The sequence below is a fragment of the Lissotriton helveticus genome, chromosome 2_1 (assembly GCF_964261635.1).
Source record: "Lissotriton helveticus chromosome 2_1, aLisHel1.1, whole genome shotgun sequence".
NCBI classification, from domain to species: domain Eukaryota; kingdom Metazoa; phylum Chordata; class Amphibia; order Caudata; family Salamandridae; genus Lissotriton; species Lissotriton helveticus.
In genome coordinates this window covers 907,958,594-907,984,059 of record NC_136059.1, presented here as the reverse complement: position 1 = coordinate 907,984,059, position 25,466 = coordinate 907,958,594, and the positions used below count along the sequence as shown (strand labels likewise).

General features: G+C 45.1%; 1 protein-coding gene across 5 annotated transcripts in view; it reads right to left on the bottom strand.

Annotated features, from left to right (window-relative positions):
* SEMA4D (semaphorin 4D) overlaps positions 1-25,466 on the bottom strand; it is a 923,316-nt gene that overhangs the window by 377,846 nt on the left and 520,004 nt on the right. For all 5 annotated transcript variants that reach the window (XM_078675633.1, XM_078675632.1, XM_078675637.1 and 2 more), the window contains exons 12-13: positions 19,350-19,525; positions 19,098-19,254 (exon numbers count right to left, since the gene is read on the bottom strand). In XM_078675633.1, the coding sequence (XP_078531759.1) occupies positions 19,098-19,254; positions 19,350-19,525 (333 nt within the window). The remainder of the gene's footprint in view (positions 1-19,097; positions 19,255-19,349; positions 19,526-25,466) is intronic.

Here is a 25,466-nt window from a genome sequence, read left to right as displayed (position 1 = left end):
ATTTGAGGGACTCTCAAGCATGCTGGGAATTCAACTAGATCCATTCCCACTAGTGGCCCTCTTAGGGTTGTCCCAAGACAAACACCACACAAAATATTTCTAGCTATGGGACTGCTTCTAGCGAAGCGTCATGTGGCTTGTCGCTGGGCAAGGGGACGTGCTCCCAAATTCAAATGCTGGGTCCACACCATGACCACATGGCAAGACAATTTGGGCTACTATGCAGAAATATTACCCATTAAGTCACGCCCGAGGGACATCTGGGGCCCGGAGACCGCCTATCTGCTACTGCAGGAAGCGAATACTGATTAAGAGGTGGCGAGAACTGCTACGGTGATGGGGGTTGACACAGAACCTGGGACTGGGTCCCCGACCTCTCAAGGGAGAAGGGCTAGGTAATGGCTCTGTGCGGTTTAATGTCAGGAGGAAGTAGATACTGCTTGAGACGATACATCGGTTTCCTCAATGTATGCGTGGTGGGTGACGATGCTGGGAAGGGATATGTTTGGTTGCGGGACTGTTTTTTTGCGCATACATGTATTGCCTAAATCTACAGATATATTTACAACAAGGGGTGGTGAGGGACAGAGTCTCTGAATTAAGCAGAATACTCTCACCCAGTCAAGAGATCTGGGCTAGATCCAACACCGTTTTTTAGCTCATTGCACCATCCCAGTTTCAGAACCTGGCTGTATGGAAATTAGTCTGTCCCTGGCCCAGTGCATCATGGGAACAAGGCAGACCAGACTACAAAAGCCAATTCTTACACTGGGAAGGCAACAAGCTTCCGGGGACCGGTTTCTGGCATTACAGCCGTCTTCGGCCCGGCTTGCTTGAATCCTGATGGTGCAATGAGCAAGGGACTCATGTCTGAGTATACCCTTCCACGCTTAAGGTGGACAAAAATATTTACAACAACCCTTGTTGTAAATAAATCTACAGATATGGCTTTATTCAACTACCTGCACCACACGTTGACATACTTCATGGGTTAAGATCTGGACTATGCTGAAAGACTTTTCCATTGACACCGAGGGCACTTGAGGGGGGAAGGGAAGTTAATGTTATGAACATATTGTTACGGGAAGGTGGCATATATTTGTGATGTACTGCATTTTATGATTCGCTGATTGCATATTGCACTGATGTACCGTACAATGATTTAATAAAGGTTTTTGAAATTCAAAAAAAAAATAAAATAAAAAGAAGTGTTTGATGTACACGAGAGCTGGTGGGGTGCACCACCTTTGTTGCTCGGATTAGTCCTATAATGAAAGCAAAAGACCGGTATCTTCTGAGGTGCCAGATGCTGGGTTTCTTGAGGAATGAAAGTCAGGAAGGGTTGCTGGATTCCAAAGAGGAGAGCAACTCCATGTTGGAGTGAGTGACCAAGCAAGACTTTACAGCGATGCTTAATTCTATGAGTTTTGCAAGTGTTCTCATCAGGGTATAGTGAGAGTTCTAAACCTTTTGTGGTCTGTATTGAGGTAGCGACTCCACTGGGGAGGGTTTTTCCGAGACGGTCAATGATAAAGAGTGAATTACCTCTTCATCAGAGGTTATTCTGGGGTAATAAACAAGTTTTTGTTATTGACAAGCTGGGCCGCCAACATGAATAGCTCGCAGTGCTACGCAAAGTGTTGTGGAAAAATTAGACTTGGCCACTAGCAGCCAAACTAACGCTGGAAGTGCAGGAGATGTGTAATGTCTACCTCTGAGAAGGAGGGAAAGTCTGGTAGCAAAGCTTTAAATCGGTTTGAGTAAGGTCAGGGCCCTAGGCTTAGGGCCAAGAGAGTCACCTTTAAGATCCTGACTCTGGCCTTTAAAGCACTTCACCACATCGGCCCCAAGTACCTCCGGAAACGGATGGCCTTTTACGTTCCAAAGAGAGCCTTGAGGTCTGCACAACAAGCTAAAGCCACTGTCCCCATAATTAAGCGTGCCCGTACTGGAGGCCGCTCTTTTCGGTATCTGGCCCCTTGCTGCTGGAATAGGCTCCCTATTGCCCTGCGATCGACGTCCACCTTGTTTGCCTTCCGAAAACATCTGAAAACGTGGCTTTTCACCCAGTAATATTGTTGCCATCTGTGTAGAGCACTGTGTTATGTAGTGACCTTTTCTCTCTTTGCCAAAGCGCCGGGACACTCTTGTGAGTAGCCGTGCGCTATAAAAGAGCTTTTTAACATAACATAACATTAGGGCACTCAACGTACTGTTATAGCAACTTAAAACATGGATCACAGAGTTAAACAATTCTTTGTAGGTAGCCAACAAATAAAAATATTGTCTGACATGTCCCTTTATTTTTAGGTTGAGCCTACTAGACTGCAACAGATCTATTATGCACTTGCAGTGGGCATAGAGCCCACCCATTGATTACCAATGGTTGACTGTCACCCTCATTAAATTACTTATTATTTTTTGCATTGGGTGGGCCTGCCTTCCTCTTTTTCCCTCCCCTAGGGAACAGCCTTTTTATGAGTGCCATTCCACTATGTTCTTTGACAACTAAGTAGTTGCTTTTGGATAAACACTTTGAGTGTTCATGCGTTTTCCAGCTATTTTGCTCATGTACTTCTTATCCCCCTTCCAAGCAAAGTTCTGGGTGCTTCTCTTTTGCCTGCTCAGTGTTGGGCTTTCCTTTGTGCTTCTCCCCACGTTGCTTTCTTGATCGTGTTCTTCTACCTAGAGTACTGCTTTTCCACTCCCTTGTCTGTCGCTGCTTCTCCCTCCCACCATTCTGCCTCTGTTGCTCCTCCTACCATCCTCCCGCTGTTGCTGCAACCTCTCCCCACTTGTGGTAATTTTCTTTAATGTATTTATTTTTCACTGAACTAGGCAACAAATTGCTGCTGGCAAGTTTGCCTTAAAAAATACATTTTAAAAGAAAAACCTCTTAATTTACTGATCCATCCTGGACCTTCTATAAAAAAACACCCCAAATTATCATGCTCAGTTTGATTTTTTTTTTTTTTTTAAAGAAAGTCTTTTTGCCACGCTGCACAGCATCCTGCGTACCCTGTATAGAATGACTAAAAGACATTACCCAAGCCAACAGGTCTCTAAGGCGAGATGCGCTAGCTTTGCTATAGCTTGTTTAAAAGAGGCTTACCAGAATATTACTTTAGCAACCTTCAATTCCAGTCTCATTTCAGTGTCCTGAGGTGTTTTGTTAGGATCAGCTTTGCCACTTGCCATTTTTTTAAAAAGAAGTTTACAGACTGCTTGCCTTAATATTGGCATATCGTAATGCGTTTGTTGCTAAGGTGAAGGCAACGTACTGCCAGAAGTCACCATCAGATCGGCTTATTTCAAGATTGCATAACTGGGCTTTTAAGGTGGAAGGAAAGCTCTAAGTTGATGGAACATAACCTCTCTCTGCAGAAATACAACATCCTACATGTTCTTATACCATCCAGGATTCTGTGTTTTAGGAAATGCTAGGAGTAATGAGGGCTACTACATAATTATGACTGGAAAATAAATCAGATGTGTTGCATGGTGCTTTCAGAAACGAACTCTACAAACTATTACATTTTCATTATCTCTCACAACAAAATACTTCTGCCTTCCCTTTGCCCGGTCAAAGGACAACTCTGCCCTGCAGCATGACCAATTCACAGTTTTGGAAAATCCTGTATATTGGTCTTTCCTACATCTTGCAAAATAATGAAGATAAAATTAATGTGAATAAGCAACCGAGAGGGTGACCGTCTCTCACTGAAGCAGTTGCCTCCAGTTCTAGTAGCCTGCATGGTTCTCATGCTGGGCCAGCAGAAAAAAATTGATAGAACTTCCATTTAAAATGCTGACAAGCAACAGCTGCTTCTTTTAATTGTTACAATAGGACCATTGGGGGAAAAGATGGCATTTTTCCGAACAGTGGGTCTGTACCCTGGATGGCTAAAATGCGAGAGGTCACTAATCCGGCTCAGTAAAGGTACCCTCCTTAAACTCTGCTCTCAGTGATTTACGTCAGTGAATTACATGGTCTCCAACTGTGAGCCAATGCTTGGAGTTATTCAGATACAGTGCAAGTATCGTAGTGGAAGAAAGAAGCTCTATGATTACAGTACCATAGGGGAGAAAACACTGGAAATCAACGAGGAAATAAAAAGATGCATATCTTCTCAGAGGATAAAACTAAGTGAAATTACACGAAGTCCACAAAACTCAAAATAAACAGTTAAAAAAATTATTTTATTATAGTCTGAACAATTAATCACCCAACATGTAGTAGCATCACAAAGCTAATTACTAGCCAAACACATTTTTTTACGTCTAGCACAACAGTTGTGGTTGTAAGTCAAACCATAAACAATGTGCGTGAATATACACCTAATACACACTAGAAGATCTCTTGCATTCCCAATATGTTAATATCAAAGGTAGTTAATGTGCCGTCAATCACAACAAGAGAAAGAAAGGATAAGGTTACTTACCCAATAAGCATGTGTTCTTGGCATGCAGAGCTGTAGATTCACATGCTTTGCATACTCCTGCTATCTAATGTTGGGTCCGGATGTTTGCATGTTGTTTTTCTTCGAAGAAGTCTTTCCTAGTCACAAGGTAAGGTGACTCCTCTTTTCGGAGACAGTGCGCATAGTCATAGACTCCACGGTTAGATTGTTTTTCCGCAAGAGGGTGAGAATGAAGTAAGGTAGTATAAAGATGTCCATGCGTATAAGTATATAATGAAGAACTGCAACAACACAGGTACCCGGGGAAGCAGGTGGCTGCACGTGAATCTGCAGCTCTACATGCCAAGAACAGATGCTTACTGGGTAAGTAACCTTATCCGTTCTAGGCATGTGTGCTGTAGATACACATGCTTTGCATAGACTACAAAGCTGTATACTCTCAAAGCGGTGGCTAACCTGTAGATGTTGCAGTTATCAAACAGTATTTTAAGTACTGCTTTGACTATATTAGCCTGGTGACGTGCTAACACATCCACATAATAGTGCTTGGTAAATGTGTGGTGTAGACCATGTAGCTGTCAGCTAAGGTAATGTTACCTAAAAAGGCCCTATGGTTAAAGTTCTTTTGGCTTTAGCATAGCATGTTTGAATGCATTTAACAATCCATCTGGCGGTGGGTGTGGCTGGCTGAGCAGCGAAATGGCCGCTTTCTAAGCGAGCTCCGCCGGCCGGGATAATAATCCTACTCTAATCCTAACTTTGGTGCGGCTGATTCCGCGCTAAACTACCACCTCTGACAGGGGAAATGCTGGGGCACGTAGCAATGGCATTTCAAGAAAATTCATGAGTGCCCGGCTGAAGATGCAGGTGTTGCACTGCAGAGCGGCTGTTCTGCGGAGACTGGATCGACCAGGAGCCGGGCCACCTGTTTACTAGAGCCAGGGGCGGAGTGGGCCTGCTGTGAGGACGCCGATCAGAGCGAGATCTGCCTGGCACAACGCCTGGAGGTGAGATGACTGGGCCTGGAGGGCTTTGTGGCCCGGACGGCGATAATCCTACACTGACGGAGTGGGACGAGGTCCCTTCTTTGGTGCTATGCTGGAATTGGCGCTATACAGGAAAGTAGATATTGGGAAAATGGCGGCGCCCCGAGTACTCCCCGTGGGGCGCCGGACTGCCCTGGCACCGAGACGAGCAGCGCGGACCACGTCCGGGAACACATTAATTAGGCTGTCTGGCAGAAATATTTAGAGCTCTGCGCCAAAAAGTGTCACTAGGTGGTGGGAGATCGTGACACGACTGTGCGCTGAGGAACCATCATAATCGCCGGAGGTACCCTCTAAAGGCCAAACGCACACACGAGCCTTCCCTTGTGGGTAAATGGTGGACAGGTCGCCCAAGCGGACTATATGATGGCCCTGGTGCACCCCCGTGGGTGCATATCACGATAAGGCCTGTGGTGGAAGTGATACATCGTGCATTACTAAGGCGCATCGAGTCACAACTGTGATGTGCCTTTTGGGGCGTGGTGGCCTGCAGGTGTTGGGCGTGGTTTGCTGATGGTGCGGGGGTACGCGGATACTGGCTGTGAATTCCCCCCCGAGCGAAGCTAACTGCAAAACGGAGGGACTGCCAGAGCAGAACTGTGGGCATCTATAGCCTGGTAGGTCTGCCTCCCTTGCAGATCGAATTCAGGCACTGACGGCGATACTGGGCGGTGGATGCAGTGGCGCCTGGAGGGCCTGGAGGGTGTGTGCCACGTCCCGGATCCACTTCGAGGCTGATGTGCTGTAACTGGTCGATTGAATAGAGGACGCCTGAAGCCTGTTGCACCATAGTGGCATTAAGATCGGTGGGCGGTTGCTCTGTCGCGAGGTGCGTGGGAGGCTGGCAGCGCAGGGTATATCGCTTCACCATATACCGCCCGGCTGGACTGTGAGTTGATTGCAGGCGATGTGATGAGTCGGGGGCTGTTGGATGTGGCGCGAACAGGCCGTAACCACGTCTGAAAATTGAAGTGGACACATTGCACAAGGTACCACCATTTAGAACTTTTACTACAGCGAGCCCTAGACACCCTTGTCATCATGGGTAAACCAGACGCCAGGCAGTCGAAGCTCTCGTTTGATGCCAGGCGTTCAACTAGACAGACGGACACTGAACCTGGAGCACAAGGGGGTTCGGACACAGACCGGAGAAGATCTGCGGTCCCTATTGCTAGAAATGCGCACTAGTCTTCGAAACATAGACACTAAGTTGGACACACTCACCGTGCAATTAGACAGTGTGAAGACACAAGTTACCGAGCATGAAACACGGCTAGATTGTCTGGAAAATAGACACACAGAGTTTCACGAATTTCAAACTGAGACGAAAGAACAACTTTTACCAATGGACAAACTCTTGGGCGTCATAAGAGCAAAGAATGAAGACTTGGAGGAGAGGTCACGTAGGAATAACCTCCGGGTCACAGGTATCCCGGAAACCACAGCGATCTCAAAAATGGAAGACTTTCTCTGAACTCTTACACAAACTTTTTGACCCTCATTTGTCCAAGGTATTTGTGGTGGAGAGGGCCCATAGAGCATTGGGCCTGAGGCCGCCCGTGGGTGGCACACCTCGCCCTATACTGGCCAAGATACTAAATTACCAGGACAGGGATTTGATTTTGCGTCTGGCGAGGGAGAAGGGACAGATCACGCACAAAGGAAACTATCATTTTATCCGGACTTAACCCCGATGGTACAAGCAGCACGGAGAGAATTTCTCCCAGCTAAGCGACTCCTGCTACAAGCGCAAATACCATACTCATTGTTATACCCGGCTAAGTTAAAAGTGACTCATGGCGGCACTGCTCACTATTTCACTGATGCAAAATCTGCACTCAAGTTTGCCAAGCACGTTGCTGGCAAAGCACCCAAACGACGAGGAGAGAAGGATAAGGAAGCTGAGGGCAGGCTGAGTGATAACGATTGATCTGCTATTACGAAACGCAAACGTATAACTGTATTGTGTACTGTGCTATTATACTCTGTTCTGCTCCATTCCTGTTGCTCCAAACTAAGTTGCTCCGTTGTCCCCTTGGGCCCCCCTGAAGAGAAAGAGTTAATGTTTTACTTGTTTAAAATGCGGTGCTTATCCTATGCAACATCATCCCGGCCACCCTGCGCAAGTGGCGGTGTATGCCGGACTATCCTCGCCCGCCAGGGAAGGTTCCCTATATTGTAAATATCAATGCATCTAGTTGTTGATGGGAGGGGTATGCTACAACCTGATTGGAGGGTTAGAGTGGGAGGTGGGTGGATATTGTGGGCTGAATGTTTATTTTATTGCCAGTATGAAGCAGTCACTAACAAAGCGAAAGTATATATATATATATATATATTTTTTTTTTTTCCTCCTAATGTTCGCTCGTGGATGTCTGCTCGTATTCACGCAGAAACAGCCTGATTATAGCTCCCGCATTTTCGGACTTGATCTGCTGCTCCGCTATTTGTCTAGTCTTGCAGAAAAACCATGCGTATTGCTGGCGCCGTTTGAGCCTCACTTACATGCTGTCAGGTTCCAGGTCTCTTAGTTTGAGGAGCTCTCCGACCGAGCGTCCTACTCGGCCGCCATCTTCCTCCAGCACCCAAAGCGAAGGTATATGGTCAGATCCTTGCTATGCCCTGGTTGGATAGGACATTGAATTATGATTTCACCATATGGCAACGCTCATGAACGTATTGAATATTCTAACTTGGAACGTAAGGGGGTTAAATGATGGACGGAAAGCTCGACTCGTGCACGCCTATCTGACGAGGCACTGTATAGGTATCGGTTTCCTGCAGGAGACACACATTAACGTGACACCGTCATAGCAGCTGAGACATGGCAGGTGGAGGAAGTGTATTAAGCTATCTACTCTAACTACGCACGGGAGGGTGGCCACACTTATAAAGAAAGGATTAGACTGGAGTGTGATTTTTCTTATGTGGACCTGGAGGGGCGATTTGTTCTACTGAATGGGAGATTGGGTGGTAATGAGGTGTCGCTAGCAGCTGTATATGGCCCGAACAGTGACTCGCCCGTCTTTTTCAGGTAGATATGGTCCAGGATTAGAGCACTGGGGGGTCACACTGTCATCTGGGTGGGAGACTTCAATGCGGTTCTCAACGATACCGCTGACAGACATGGCACAGCTAGATCCCTGCACCCCAAGGCGAGCGCTGCACTACACAACATAATGTCTGATGGAGAGCTATTGGATATTTGGAGGGTGAGGCATCCTGGGCACAGACAGGGTACATGCATTACGAGCCAGCATGCGGCCTGGTCTCGCTTGGACTTTTGGCTAGTCACGCGTGCTGTAGCTGCTTGGACGGTGGAGATATCACACTTGGCGCGTTCACTGTCAGATCACGCACAATGCCTACTTAAATTGTCCTTGCCCAAGGTGCCCCAACGCGCGTTTGCCTGGCGACTACCACAGCATGCACTGCTAGATGAGGCTTTTAAAGAATACATAAGGTCGGACATTGTAGATTATTTTGCCACAAATTCGGGATCGGTCGACACTGAAGGCATGCTATGGGATGCGTTTAAGTTAGTGATTAGAGGACAATGCATAGCGCGACAGGCAGGTGTCCTTAAGGCAATAAGAGGTACACTCTCAGAGCTTGAAAAGCAGATGAAGGCTTTGGAGAGACAGTTTTATACACAGTCAAGTCCCGAAACCGCAGGTGTTTTGAAATCAAAGTTACTTGAATTTGAGGAGGAAGCTACCCGTGAGGTGAAGTTCATCGGTAAACATGCGGAGGCTAGGCGGTACGGAGAAGGAGATAGGCCAGGGCGCACCTTGTCGGGGATGATCAGGCGATTCCGAAGCGCGACCTTTATACATGAGATACTGGGTGTCAACGGGGCTATTGTTAGGGGTCAAAAAGAAGTGCTTAGTGAATTTTATACCTTTAACTCTACCCTCTACCAAGCAGCGGGTGCAACAAGTTCTGCAGATACGCTTGAATTTCTAGAGTCTATTGCACTTGTCTGGTTTAATGACAATATCAGAACTTACATGGATTTACTCATATCGACAGAAGATGTAGTACAAGTGATAAAAAGCCTCCCCCTGAATAAAGCCCCAGGGACCAGATGGCCTACCGACCGCATTTTACAAAGCTTATGCGGAAGAGTTGGCCCCTCGGCTGCTTGCGGTGTACGAGGAGGCCCTGGAGATGGAGATCTTACCACCGTCAATGAGAGAAGCAGTAATTATAACTCTGTTAAAGCCGGACAAAGCGGAAATGGAGTTGGACTCAAATAAGCCGCTATCTTTAATAAATGTTTACGTAAAGATCTATGCTAAGCTATTGACAAACAGTCTTCAGCCGATGCTCTCAATGATCGCACTTCCTGATCAGTCGGGATTTATCCCAGGACGTTCAATGTCGCATAATTTGCGCACTCTGTTCTCAGTGATTCATTATTTGCACCCCAGTGTCCAGGCCACAGCTGTATTTTTAGACGCAACGAAAGCGTTCGATTCACTAGTATGGCCGTACCTATTTCTGGTACTGTCACGCATGGGTCTAAGTCCTTTATTTATTAAGCGAATTAAGCTGCTCTATGAGAATCCCACTGCCCGCATTAGAGTGAATGGCTTGGTGAAGGACTCCTTTCCAATCTCGAGGGGCACCCGGCAGGGAAGCCCGCTATCATCACTGCTATTTGCTATAGCAATGGAACCCCTAACAGCTAGGATAAGACCACACCATACCACGAGAGGCATAGGGTTCACTACCCGAAGCCTCCTGATATCATTATATGCGGATGATGTAACCCTATACATACACAACCCGGAAGACAATCTAAACAAAGTGCTACGTGAATTTATCAGATTCGGGGGGCTCACTGGCATATCCATCAACTGGGCAAAATCAGTAATTTTCCCGCTAACGGATGGCATGAAGGAAGTGATCTCTGAATTCCCCCTGCGTTGGGAAGCAAGCAAGGTCAAGTATTTGGGTGTGTGGTTGAGCAGGAATCTCCAGGATATTTGGAGTTTGAATTTTGGAAGGGCTTACTCATGGCTGGAGGGGAAGGTTGCAATATGGTCCAGGTTGCCTCTGTCTATTGTGGGAAAGATAGCGCTGGCGAAAATGATCGTTCTACCCAAATTCCTTTATTTGTTTGTAAATGTGTGGATTCCCCTTACTCAACACTTCTTCAGGACTTTATGCTCACTATTGTTATCCCTGGTGAGGGCAAATGGGAGGTTAGGGTGTCCCGGAATCTCCTGACCCTTCCCTTGAGACAGGGTGGGCTGTGCGCCCTAGACAAGCAACTATGTGCTTTATGCGCGCAGGCAGAGTTTCTCCACTTTTGGATACATAAGACGCCCTTTCAGCCGCATGCGGTGGTTGAAACTGATGCGGTAGCACTGGTGCCCCTGGCTGTTGCTCTATATCACGCCGTTTGGCTTTTGATTCACGATGGAGATCAGTGTTTCATTGTGCAACTGACTTGGCCTTTACCCTCTTGTGAGAGGTACGCCATATAGTATAGCATTTGCCCCCTTGTTAACAATTCATCATGATTCCCATACTTATCACTCATTATGTTACCATTGATGTATAATCCATTACACTATGACACATGATTGAGGTACCAATATGATTTCCTCCAGTGCTAATACCGGTGTGTAGGTTGACCACCTAGACTCTGTAAACAGTATTTGGTAGCGCTTCGTTCTCCTTAGATCCAGTGATCCGCCGTGATTACTGGACACCCAAAATTACCACACGAATTTTTTTTCGTGTCACACTATTTTAAATATCCCAAATTTAATATTCATCTTTTCAATATCTCCAACACTTTTTGTCTTAATTGAATCAGACCGCATTTTGGGGTCGGGAGTATATCACTCCGGTTTCAGTAGACAGACTCCTGTTACCATCACGCAGTCTGTTCTCCAGTTTCATTTTTGAAGTCGGTCACCACGTGACCCTGTTACCCTGACAACTTAAGGCATCAGGAAATGTGCTTCGCTGTCCCAATGGCAAGCGGATTCATCGCCTGATTAAATCGGCCCCCGGTAAGCCTCGCACGCGCGTTTTTGGCGCCGTCAGTTAAAGCGTTTTACCGCCTTCTGGTAACGTTACGTGCAACTGATTTGGTATTCCTCTACCCCCGCCTAGATCCACGTGAGGATTAACACGGCAGTCAGTCCGGTCCATACTTCCTCGCAAAACGAACAATTTGACGAGGTAAGCTTGGCAGTGTAACCCACGCGGCCAATACAATTTGTGTACTATACGCTGATTATGACCCTTAAACAAATATTTTTTCTCGGTCAGGAATTCCATTTCGATGCCCCTTGATGGCCCAATACCTAAAACCATTCAGATAAGGTAATCCTTGACTTTCCCTAATAGACATAATATGTCAAATACACATCGGATGATGGCATATCACTATCTTTGCTGCATGCTTCACTATCCATCTAGTCACGGGGTGTACAGACCCCTTTTTGATGACGTCCACCGTTACAGTCCCACGATTATAGACCTGACAATCCTGGTACCTTTTCAGAACCTCCTTGCCAATTATACATCTCCTGGTGGCGGTTCTCTGATTTTCTCCGTGCATTTTGAAGCAGATTACACCAACTGTGGGTGATTCTTGATCTGTGATTAATTGTTCTCTCAATCATACATGCCTTCCCTGTCCATTTTTATTAAACCCGTGTGCTCTCCCCAATAAATGGGGGTGATTAATGTTCACCAGTCTAATTAAATATTCAACTAATACTAGCATTTGTATAAATTAAATAGGTGGTCCACAACCCCCCCCTATTTTCCTGTCCTGAAGAAGACCCCGCCGCAAGGATAACACTATACCTGCTCAGTTACGAGGGTCGAAACGTCGACAACTATTTGTTTTAACCATCAACTCCACTCCCCAATTGTTCATATATTGTATTGTCTGGAGTATGATGTTATTCTACTTTAATGAAGTTTCTTTTCAGTTTGTGTTCTGTACATAATTTGTAAAGACCGAAATCACTTGCTTGGAAAACTGATTATTCTGTCACTTGTCAACCCTTCACTATCACTCAATCCTCACCACATCACGCACCTCCCCTTTCCCTCTCCCCGGGGCCCTGCTCCACCTTCACTAATGATTTAACGATTGATGTTATTTGATTATGCTGTAGCCATTGTGATTAAAACAATGTGGGTAAATTTATTTTTTCCGTGATTATTGTTCTTATCTAGCTTTAATTCATGTTCTCCATTTCCTTGGGACCCCTTCCTCTTATCGCTCTATATCAAAAGGCGCAGCATCTCCGAGGGGAGGTTGACACCGCAGATACATTGCGCTGGGTGTGGCGTGCATTACAAAAGAGGGCTGGTGTTCCGATACTGTATGCACCATCCATGTTGTTAGAACATAACCCTATGCTGCCATGCATGGAGGTGGGTGTGGGAAGGACTCCGATTGAAAACATGCAGTTGAGAACATTCGCGGATCTCTATCCAGACGGTAAGTTTAGACCATCCCCGCTTGACACAGAGGAGCGCGCTGTCCCATTCGCTGAACAATTCCTATATCACAAACTTCGCACTGCATGTCGCCAGCTTTGCGCGGGATTACCGGAGGCCCCTCCGACGATGTTAGCGCTGGACTGCTCATCTGGGTATACAGCCTAAATCATTGGCGCTATGGAATAGGGAACTAGATCCGCAGATGACAGAGGACCAGTGGGAGTTTTGCTGCGGGCATTTGACTGTTCTTTCCCCAAACTACCGCCTTAGACTGATTCATTTCAAATTTCTACATAGATATTATCGTACACCGATCGGTCTGTGCCGCATGCGTTTGAAGGAGGGTGATAGGTGCTGGAGGTGTGGATGTGCGCAGGCTACCTTCCTGCATATGGCCTGGGAATGCCAGAGATTGTGTATGTTTTGGCAGGAGGTGTTTGACGCAGTGAAACAAATGATTGGCAGGGCTGATGAGCCAACTCCGATATTGGGCCTTTTGGGGTATGTACGCGACACTACCTAATCGGCGCAAATGACATGCACTCCTTTTACTATATGCACGTCGACAGGTGGCTATCCGATGGGGCAGGAAACGGGTTCCGAAATTCAAAGGCTGGCTGTCTGATGTAACTTATGGTCACACTCAACTTTGTTTATATTGGGACCAGATGCCCCAACTTCCCGTCCTAAAGATATATGGGAGCCCTTTCTGGAATGGACACGTACTTGTGATTACCCGACTGCCCAGGATGAGCCTGCCGGGGACTAGTGGAGTCATGTTGGCTGTAATGACAAAATAATGTATATAACACTGTATGACTATGTATAACGAATGTTGCTAAATTTATAGACTTCATAAAGTTTTGTAAGCAATGTACACCTCATGAGTCCTTTAGCACTGTATCCCCTTTCTTCTCCTAATTCTGTGCCTCTTGCGCTGCCATGTACACCATTTATGTCTGACCTCTGCAAGTTGTAAATGCGTTGCATGATTACTGAACACTTCCTTGATGGACATACTACATTATTTTACTTTCGATGTAATGTGACTGCAATGTTCGCTGGCTATTGGTTGGCACCTTGTGCCTTGGCTGTACTTTTTGTTTATTTTGGAAAACGAATACAATTTTTTTTTTAAAAACAATCCATCTGGCAATACCCGATTTAGATATAGGATTGCCATTGTGAGGTAGAGCAAATGTAACAAATAGTTGTTTTGTGAAAGTCTTTTGTCCTATCTATGTAGTACAGTAATGCTGTTTTTAAATCAAGTGTGTGAAGATTGCATGCTGCCACAGAATCAGGTTGAGGAAAGAAAACTGGAAACTCAACAGATTGGTTTACATGAAATGCAGAAACTACTTTGGGAAGGAATTTAGGTTTGGTGCGGAGAACTATCCTATCTTTGTGTAGCTGAAAGAAAGGTTCTTCTAAAGTCAATACCTGTAGCTCACCAACTCTCCTCAGTGATGTGGTAGCACTGAGGAAAGCAACTTTCCATGAGAGGAATTGTAAAGGGCACTTGTGCAATGGTTCAAAAGGTGGACCCATGAACCTTGTTAAAACAATGTTGAAATTCCATACTGGGGCAGGAAGAATCCTTGGTGGTATTACTCTTTGTAAACTTTCTCTGAAGGCCTTGATTCCTGGAACTCTGAACAGTGACACATGTTTTCTATTCTGTAAGTACACAGCTATTACTCAAAGGGGAAAACAAATAGACGTTTAAGCCAGTCCTGTCCGCTGTAAATGTAACAAGTAACAAATAATGTTTTGTATAAAAGCATCTCAAGGATTGATTTTGTTGTTATTGCAATATACAACAAACATTTTCCATTTTGCTGCATAGCAAACTCTGGTATTAGGCCTTCTGGCTTCTTTTAGAATATTCATACAGTCTGGTAGCAAATTTAAATGACCAAACTCTGACTTCAGGAGCCAGATCACTAAATTCAGTGCTTTGGGATTTGGATGACTGACTTCTCCATGGTTCTGAGTGAGGAAGCTGGAGGGAAGGTAGTTTTTGATGTGGAACTAGTGACAGCTCCAACAGGGTGGTGTACCACGGTTGACGGGCCCATGGGAGCTACCAGAATTAGTGTGAGGGATGTCTGCCTGAGTTTCCGAACCACCCATGGAATGAGCGGGAGAGGCAGAAAATCGGAAGCAAATATCCCCGACTAGTTCATCCATAGGGCATTGCCCTTTGAGAGCAGGTGTGGGAAACTGGAGCCGAAATTTGGGCATTTTGCATTTTCAGCTGTGGCGAATAAGTCTAAATTCGTGGAAATCTCCATTGTTGTAAGTATGGAAGGAGAACTTGGGGGTGAAGTTCCTACTCGAGAATTTGCTGCCTACTTCTGCTGAGAAGATCGGCAATTTGATGGTTTACTCCTGGTATACGTTCTGCCAAAAGATAAATCTTGTGATGGATCACCCAATTCCATATAGCTTGAGTGTGTTGACAGTTGGAGAGCGTGTGTCCCCACCTATTTCTGTACATAATACATTGCTGTCATGTTGCCCATTCAGACTAGGACAGTTTTAGCTATGAGGTGAGTTTGAAAAGCTTTAAGTGCTAGAAAAACAGCTAAAGGTTCAAGATAGTTGATGTGGAGAGTCTTGTGCTTGTTGCTCCACAGGCCCTCTATTGTGTTACCTTTGAGATGAGCCACCCAACCGGTTAGAAATGCGGCTGCTGTGAGCACGATCTGTGGAACAGGGTCGATGAACGGCCGGCCTGCCGATAAGTTTTGTGGGTTCCACCAATGTAGCGAGCGATGGCTTCAGCCATATACCAACACCAGATCGGATAATAGGCCCTGTGATTGATTCCATTGATGTTCTAAGCACTCTTGTAGGGGGAGCATGTGGAAGCCTTGGGGGTACAATTGCGATGCAAGACGCCATCATTCCCAGCAGTTGCATGAACACCCTGGCAGGTAATGCTTGGTTGGGTTGAAACTGCAGTACTATAGTTTGAATATTGTGTATTCTGGCTACATTGGGAGATGCTAGCGCTTTGACTGTGTCTAGCGTGGCTCTTGGGTAAGACTGCATCTGGGACAGATGCAGGTGAGATTTTTGTGCACTGATGGTGAAGCCCAGTTGATGAAGTAGATCTATTGTGAATTGTGTGTGTTGTAGACTGTTCTGGTGAGTGCTGGCTTTGATAAACCATTCGTCTGGATAGGGTAAGACAAATTTGCAGTCTTCTGAGATGAGCAGAGACTACTGCCAGGGATTTGGTAAAAACTCTGGGCGCTGTAGTCACTCCGAAACGAAGCACCTTGAACTGGTTATGCTTGCCTGCTATCACAAATCTGAGGTATTAATGATGAGCTGGATGAATTGGAACATGAAAATATGCATCTTTTAAATCTAGAGTAGACATAAAATCTGCTCGTTGTAAAAGTGGGAGTACCTGTTGAAGTGTCACCATGTGAAAGTCCTCTGACAGTATATAACGGTTTAACTCTCCGAGATCCAGAACGGGTCTTAGGGAGCCGTCCTTTTGGGGAAGAGAAAGTACAGAGAGTAAACCAGTGAACCCTGGCACTGTATTTGAACGGGCTCTATTGCACCTTTTATTAACATGGAGTAGACCTCTTGTTCTAGCAAGTGTATGTGTTCTGGAGACAATTTGTGAGATCGTGGTAGAAAACTTGGGGATTGCTGGTAAGCTCCAGGCAATAACCATGTTGGATAATTCCAAGCACCCATTTGTTATAGATTGCCAAATGGGGATAAATTGTTGAAGTCTTCCCTAGACAGGTTCCGTGATGTAATCAGGAGGAATAGTGGGCAAGGTACTGTTTGTTGGGGGAAGGGGAGTTACGGGGTGTGTTGCCCTTACCCCTGCCCTTAAAGTTATTGCCTCTACAACGTCCTGAAAAACACTCTGGAGGGAGAAGACTGGTTGTTACCTTTAGAAGTTGAGGTACTTTAATCTGGGGATGGGGTTTTGGACCCTCTTCAGTAGAAAGAGCGATGAAAGGAGCCTCTGTTGGACGGAGACTGGAGCGCTCCCAGAGATTTGGCTACCTCAGTGTCCTTTTTCATTTTCTCCAATGCTTGATCTACGTTAGGACCAAATAGGTGTTTCTTATCAAAGGGCGTGTTAAGGATGGACGGTTGGACCTCAGGTTTAAATCCTTAACCAAGCTTGTCTCCTGAGCAGGATGCTGGTATTAAACTCTCTGGCTGCGGTGTCTGCAACATCTAGAGTACATTGTATAGAGGAATTAGAAATTAGCTTACCTTCATTTACTAAGTCCTGTGCCTTAGCTTTATGCTCATCTGGGAGATATTGGAGACAATGCTCCATTTCATCCCAGTGTACCCTGTTGTATCTGGCTAAAAGACCCCACGTATTCACAATGCGCCATTGATTCGCAGCCTGAGCAGATCTGCTCCTGCCAGAAGCGTCAATTAATTTGGACTCTTTGTCTGGCGGAGGAGCATCTCCTGATGTCTGAGAACTTGCACGCTTACGAGCATTAGATACTGGTAGGGAAACTAAAGGCAACTGGCCCTTGATAAATATAGGATCTGAATGGGAGGCCTTATATTTTTTGTCTACTCTAGTACATGATGTGTGCTCTGACTGGGTCTTTAAACATTTCATCAGTGTGTCGCATCATGCCTCTAAGCATGGGAAGTGTCTGTTATGACCTATGTGTGGATGCTAAAGCCTCAAACAAAAAATAATCTTCTAGGGAGTCTTTGTGCAGTGCCACCCCATAATATTGTGCAACCCTGGCAATGAGTTCTTGATGGGATGCATTGTCGTCTGGAGGAGATGGTTTGGCTGGATATAGGTCTGATCATTATCACCTGGGGCATCAATTGTGTAATCTGTCCATGGGTCTATTGGGAGATTCATTCCTCAATCATCTGCATCGTCATCATCATGGTGAGTTTGTGGGGAATCCTGAGGTGTAATTTACTAAGGATTCTCGGGTGGAGAAAGAGGCGGTGGAGGTGATGGTATATGGAAAGGACTTGTAGCCACAGATTTTCTCTTCAACAATATCTTGGAAGAAGTGTGCTCTTCTTGAAGCTTGCGTTTGAGGCGACTTTGTATGAATACAGTCAGCCGCAGGGTTAATATATAGCTTCTTTTGCTTCAGATCTGGTGTTAATGGAATAATGTCCACTTTTGGTTGCTTGGTTTTAGGCACAGAGGAATCCTCTGTGCGAAAACCAAGAAACCTTCGAAGCACAAGTTGCACACTTCGTGTGAGTCGGTGCGCCAATACTTCAAGTGGCACAGAAGACAGAATTTAAACGGAGTCCGATCCATCAACGGAGAGCTGACTCGGCACGGTTAGGCCTCAAAGGCTGTCTATAAAGCTTTCCGATCAAAAGTCTATTCCGATGTCGAAACGATACACGGAGAAGTAGGAAACACGTACGGAAACAATACTGATGGCGGAAAAAACCAAACTACCAATGGAGTCGATGACCATGCGCACCATCACCGATAGGAGTCACCACCTTGCCTCGTGACTAGGAAAGACTTCTTCGAAGAAAAACAACTTGCAAACATCCAAACCCAACACTAGGTGGCAGGAGTATGCAAAGCATGTGTATCTACAGCACACATGCCTCAAACACAAGCTTTCTAGAATGACACAGAAGTCAAGTGGAGCTTTGCACAACAGACAAAATCTTCAGTCATTGTTCTTCCCATGTCATATTACAACCATGGGCGAATTTACAAAGTTGCAAGAGCTGCTCAATGCGGATGCACCAAACAATCAAATAAGAATTCAACTAAGAGCTTACTGCCTCCCCTTTCTTTTCAGCAGTGCATGTGAGTGGATAACTAAAATTGCACTTAAGGTGGCATCAAGGAGGTGTATCCAGGCATCCGAAGGAAAGGAAAGCACTGCTGATATTTCTGGTTATCACCTTTGGAAATTCAGCTTGCCTTCTATATTGAGTGTATGCGAGTTACACAGCCATGATCTACCAAGCTAATTATGCATTTTAAGCCTTGGATATACAACTAATTACAAATACAAATCAACTACTGTGCATGTCTGTATCTTTCTAGTTTTTCTTAAATTACACTTATTGACAAATAGATAATATGCACAGCAGAAAGGAAATTCTGTGGTTTTTTTTTGTCTGCTCAACTTACCGCTCCAGGTCGAGGTGACGGAACGTCGCCATTGTATTGCACCCACTTGGTATGCGACTGCTCCACAGCGGTACTGTGCATGTATTTTCCCTTGGCAAAAATGTCCTCCACCGTTGAAATGTTGTAAGCACAGATGGCAGATAGACCCACATTGTTCCTATGAGAGGGAAAAGAAGAGGTAATATGTGAACGCGATCGTTGCAAACACAATCTAAGCAAGAAAAATGTATTGAAAAGGGCAAAGGCACCTACAGCTGCAAGGTGAAGATGCCATAGATGACCGGCTCGACCGAGTGTGGAGGCTTCAAGATGAACACATCGTTGACTATGTTAAATACCAGGTTCTTCTCTGGAATACTGCAAATTAATTTTGCTTTGAGAAAAGAAGTCCATTTTTTCTGCAATGTCCTTAGCCCTCCTTGGTCGTTCTTAAAATAAAAGAAAGACATTTAAATATTACTGTTATGCTGGAATAACAACAGATTTAAGTCTACCTTTATTTAAAAATGAAGGCTACCATCGATATGAGCAGTAAAAATAAATATGGAGATAGTTTTTTTTAACATTATTGAAAGTGGCAGATCACAACAACCTAGATGCCCTGCCATGCACTGAGGTCATACACATTTAGCAACGTATATGAAACCTCTTACAACTAACTGCATGTGTAAAGTTCAAGCAGCTCATGGACCCCGTTCTCTGCTTCATAGTCCATGCATTTGTGTCCTCTGTGTGAACAAGGAATTGAAACAAAGATACTAATAAACAGAAAGGCTCAACACAAGTATACATCGAGAATATAAATATTTGAACCCCATAGATCATCACTACTCAAACCATGTTCTGTTTTATCATACACACTGCTGAACGATTTTCCACTATAAAAACTGACGCTACAGTTCATGTACACATCCAAACTTGCATAACTTTAGAGATAAGTTCATTTAAAATGTTTGGTGCCTATATTTGGAACTAAAAAGCTGCACTGTGAGAAATATCGGAGTTAAGGTTTATGCACTTAAACAACTCGAATCCAGCAGTGTTTATTTTCATGAGCATCCTGGGCATTCTTAAAACGGAAAAATCCAAAACAATGGGATCAGTCCTTCTCTTGTTAATATCTGAGACTTTGGAATCCTATTCAAGGCAATATAAGATTCGACCCTAAATTGCTATTTTTTGAGAAAAGTTTAAAGACCGATCTCTTTAAAGACAATACTGTGTATACAGTTAAAATGTTCTATTTGGCCAGTCAATGTCTTGGGACAAGCAAGGCCTTCAAGAAATCTTCGGATAAAGTTACTGCAAGCATAGAGCTTAGGACATACTGTTGATGTCTACATACAAAAGGGACTGATGCATTATGTAAGCTTCAAATGTCTGAGGGAACATTTCACAAGTCTTCATGAGAAGGACCGAATGAGGGCCAACATATCCTACGCATGAGATCATTTCATTTGATCACAGAGATCCAGGAAATTTCTCAGGTTGCAACAGGGTGCTTATTATTTTGTATGCCAGCTGTTCCTAACAGTGGAATACAAGAGAATTGTTTTAGTATCACAATCAATTGCCCTTTCAAAGTGTAGTCCACCCTTAACCAGGGCGAATGGAGTGCTGTGGTGTGCTGCTTTTTGACCAGAATTTGTGAGTGCCTTCCATGCTCACAAAAAGTTAACTTTCCCTACGCAACTGGGGGTGGGGAGCATCCCTTTCCTGCTTCTATGTCCCAGACAGTGAATGTGTAAGTAAACTGGCTCAATACAAGTTTAAAATTGTGTCTTAAGAGTCCTAATCACAATTAAGGTTTACAACTAACTTTCAATACATTCAGGGAAGCACCAAATTATAGGTCAGGGTTGACTAAACAATGTGGAAAGAAAAGGTAAAATATGCTGCATAATGCGGCACATTTTCTGATAGTATTACTTCATCAGTTTGTAATGTTTACACATGGTAACACTGTCTGGGCAAAGACTTCACCTCATTAGTACTGGTTTACTAACCAAATACAGAAATAAGCAACTGAAAGATGACCACTTAACCTTTGAGAAGGGCCTTCAACGGTGCATGAACAAGTTGCTGCGTCTGAACTAGAATTTTTCTTTTTTTTTTTACATCTGCAGATAATGCAGCAGATTATGGATCATGTTGCCAATGCATAATTATGTGAAGAAAGGTGCGGTCGCAGAAACAATTCAAGTGTACCGGATTACATTTGTATTTACCACCTTCTTGATATGTGAATCATTTGAATACAAAAAATAAAATAAAAAGTGGTGCTTCCAACTGTGTTGAACAAAATCTGGGAATTTCAAAGGTTAAATTCAGATTTCTAAACTTGAGGATTGTTAAACTAGAATACCTACCACAGAAGACGCACTGCTGTGGACAGTAATGCGAATACTAATCCAGATACACCCCCCTTCACCTTCTTTTGTGGACCCCTCTTCCCCCACCGTCCTCAATCGCGTCACCTCTATTCTTCCCCTCACTGAGGCCTCATTCCGCGAGATACTCCCCAAAGTCAAGTCGGGCTCTCCGGCAGACACTTGTCCAGCTCGTATCTTGCAACATATTTACGCCTCTTGCCCTGAAGCCCCCATCACCTTTCTCAACAACTCACTCGCTCAGGGAGTAGTGACCCCGGCACTCAAAACAGCCTTCATAGTGCCCATCCTGAAAAAACCCGGCACTGACCCTACCATCTCAGCCAACTACCGCCCTATCTCCCTGCTGCCCTACCTGGGCAAGGTGCTGGAACGCCATGCCACCGCGGTCCTCAGCGCCCACGTAGAGGCCAACGGTGGGTTGGCTTCCCGCCAGGCCGGCTTCCGCCCCAGACACTCGACCGAATCAGTCGTGGTGTCGGTCCTGGACACCCTCAGGACGGGCATGGAAAACAATAAACACCAGGCGCTGGTGCTTCTCTATCTCTCCGCCGCCTTTGACACGGTTGACCATACCATCTTATTGTCCCGTGTCGGGGCGGCGGGAATCGAGGGTTCAGCCCTGATCTGGCTGTCCTCATTCCTGAGGGACCGCACCCAGGCAGTTCGGTTGGGTGACTTCACGTCCACTCCTATCCCTGTCACTTGTGGTGTCCCCCAGGGATCTTCTCTTTGCCCCTTGTTGTTTAACCTTTACATCTCCCCCCTTATCTTTGCTCTTCAGCAGCTGGAGGTCACCGTGTACAACTACGCGGATGACCTCCAGCTCATTTTCGATCTGTCTACTTCCCCTTCTTCTGTCTCTAATTTTCAGTCGACTATGACCTTCATCAGAGACTGGATGAACCACAACCAGCTGAAATTGAACCCGGATAAAACCGAGCTGGTTCTCACCGGTGGTTCGTCCAGTCCCTGGAATTCTCATTTCTGGCCCCCCTCTCTAGGTCCCTCCCCCTCTCCGTCACCTACAGTTAAAACATTGGGGGTTAAAATCAACAACCAGCTCACCCTCCACTCTCAAATCAGCACCGTCGTATCTTCCTGCTTTCTCACCCTTCGCACTATCCGCTCTGTTTCCCGTTTTTTTTCCCCACAGGCACTTAAGCTGATCATGGCTGCACTGGTGATCTCGAGGCTAGATTACGCTAATGCCATCTACAACGGCATCCCATTATATAGCCTGCGGAGACTCCAGTTGGTTCAGAACCAGGCGGCCCGCCTGGTCTATGGTCTCCCACGGTACCACCATTCCACACCCCTCCTCAAAGAGCTTCACTGGCTCCCGGTTAAAGAACGTTCCCTGTTTAAGACCGGGTGTATGGTCTTTCAGGCCCGACAAGGCACTGCCCCTGCCTTCATTGCCTCATTACTAAAGGAATACGTCCCCTCTAGAGAGCTTCGTTCTTCCTCCAAATCCCTCCTCCTAACCCCACGTTTTAAACGTAAAAAATGGGGCGGAACCAACTTTGCCACTCTTGCCCCCACTTTTTGGAATTCCCTCCCCGATCATCTCCGCTATTCTACCCATTATCTTTCGTTCCGCAAGGATTTAAAAACCTTTCTCTTCAAACAAGCCTTCCCTGTATAATGCCCCTCTCTACCCATGACTGGTCTTTTTCTTCAGGTGTCAAACGAACCACTAGCGCCAAGAAACCGTATGGTATACGCTGCGCTCTACAAATGTTTTAAATTAGAAATTAGAAATACATAGCTCATCTCAAAACTTTATTTCTGCATTTGCACTTCAATAACAGGCTTTATTATCCAACTCACAATCATTTTCTGGACCTCGTAAGGGTGACTGGTTCAGGCGGCCATTTGGGGAATTTAAAAAAGTGACTTAGCGTTGTGTACAAAGCGTTCCTGACCCAAGCCAGTTTAAGTTAGTGGCAAATGCCACTAACCACTATATCAATCCTTCATCAGGACAACTAATAACTCATACATGTTACTTTTTTCCGATTTTTATTTCAGTCTAAATTGTGTACTACTCACATATCTTGTCCAGACACACCGTCCAACTAGCAATTGCAGAATAGTCATCTTTTTACTTCTGGTTAATGACTAATATTCGCAAACTAAAAATTGATACTTCTGTAAAAAGACTGACATAAAATTGGAAGCAGTTGCCACGTTTGACATGTTCACTGATGAGGAAGACTCCAAGAGCTAACAATGGAGGAGGCGTTTTTGGGGGCCTAAATGCACGCACAAAGTAGTTTAATCTTGCTGGATTGAAAGAAAACTGTGGCAGGTCAAGGGCAAGAGCTCCAGATCCAAGTATGTCCCAATTTTTAACTGCCTTTGAAATTTTGGTTTGTCATAACCAGGGCCACTGGAAGTATGTGATCGTGCAGCTGTGGCGTTTTTCATATAATTAAAGATTTGCTGTATTTGCCACATACCTCATCATCTTCTTCATAATCTACTCATTTTAACAAAAAAATTATTTCTTGCTCAAACGGTTCAGAAGTTACTAAAAAAGTAGCAAGATGTGTTGCTGCGCAGTGGAAAACCCTTTGCAAAAGTTGTCAGGTCAAATTTCTGTTGCTTATAACTATATATAATAATATCACCAAATACATTCAACAAAGGAAGCTCTGTTCCATATAGGCACCTCGCCTCAAAACCCCACGATACAAGAACAAATGATAGGTGTTACATCTTTCTCTGTTCAAGCAGACAAACTATGGAACTCATAATCCCCAAACATAAGATCCGAGGATAACCATCTTATCAGAAGACTAACTCATGAGTGGGCTCTTTCATACAGAACCACCATATTCAAACACAAATGTCCAGCATATCTCTGTGTATGTAAACATTTATAATTTCATTATATACATGCATACATGCGGAAGTGTGGCTCAATGGTTAGAGCGGCAGACCCTGATGCAGAGGTCTGGCCCGGGACCAGGGTTCAATTCCCGCCTCGGTGGGTCTCGGGCGAAATTTCCTCGGACATGATAATTTCCGCCTCGGTGCCTATTCTAACCATGGGTCCCATGCTGCGACTCTGGGCAATAGCTTGCTTAATCTCCACAACGGCCCCAACAGCGCTGGGATGCCTGGCTTCACCTTGGGGGTGCCCAGGAGTGGGCATTTCACTGGGAAAATCCAGGAAGGGTTCCACAGCGGTATGCGTATGGCGCCAAGACACTCATGAGTATAAGTGCGCTTTACAAGTACGAATCATTTAATTTAATTTCATACAGATGTGTATTTCTTTGTACAAATATGCACAGTACATGTACAGTGACTATGGTTTTTAAAACAGATATTCTTTACGTCTCCTTAACAAATGTATATATTACTTATGGGTATATATGTGCACTGCATTGAAAATCTATTAACATCTGCAGCTGAAAGAAACGAACTGAAATGCCATGAAGTAAGCTGCTGGATGAAATAATGACTTAAAACTCTGCAGTGCACATTCCATACAAACAATACGATCCATACCTACTGAACAAAAAGGTGGTTTGATGACGCATTATCACGTGGTCAGTTTGGAAAGGTGAACCACACCTATGATCAAGGCTCCAGAGTGAGTTGAAACGCGTAGGGATGAATATGGCAACTGCTGCATACTCCGTGTAAGAATTAAAACACCCTTTTCCTCCAATTTGATTGTCGGTGTCTTCTTGTGTAAGAAGACTGTGCTGGATTTTAAAGTGGGTTCTTCGTGCCCCTTTCGCCGACTCGCCCTGCCAGGGTCTTGGGCTCCCTGTCGAACGAGTTACTTACCTTCAGTTACTATGTATCTGGTAGAGACAGTCTAGCCGCAGATTCCTTAACTTAGAATATCCCCAGGCGTCAGACTGGAACCGGAAAAGTTTCCGCAACAGCACCTCTGCGCGCCGGACGACTGCCCTGACGTCGTCCACGGACATGACGCCAGCGGTGCCATATATAGCCC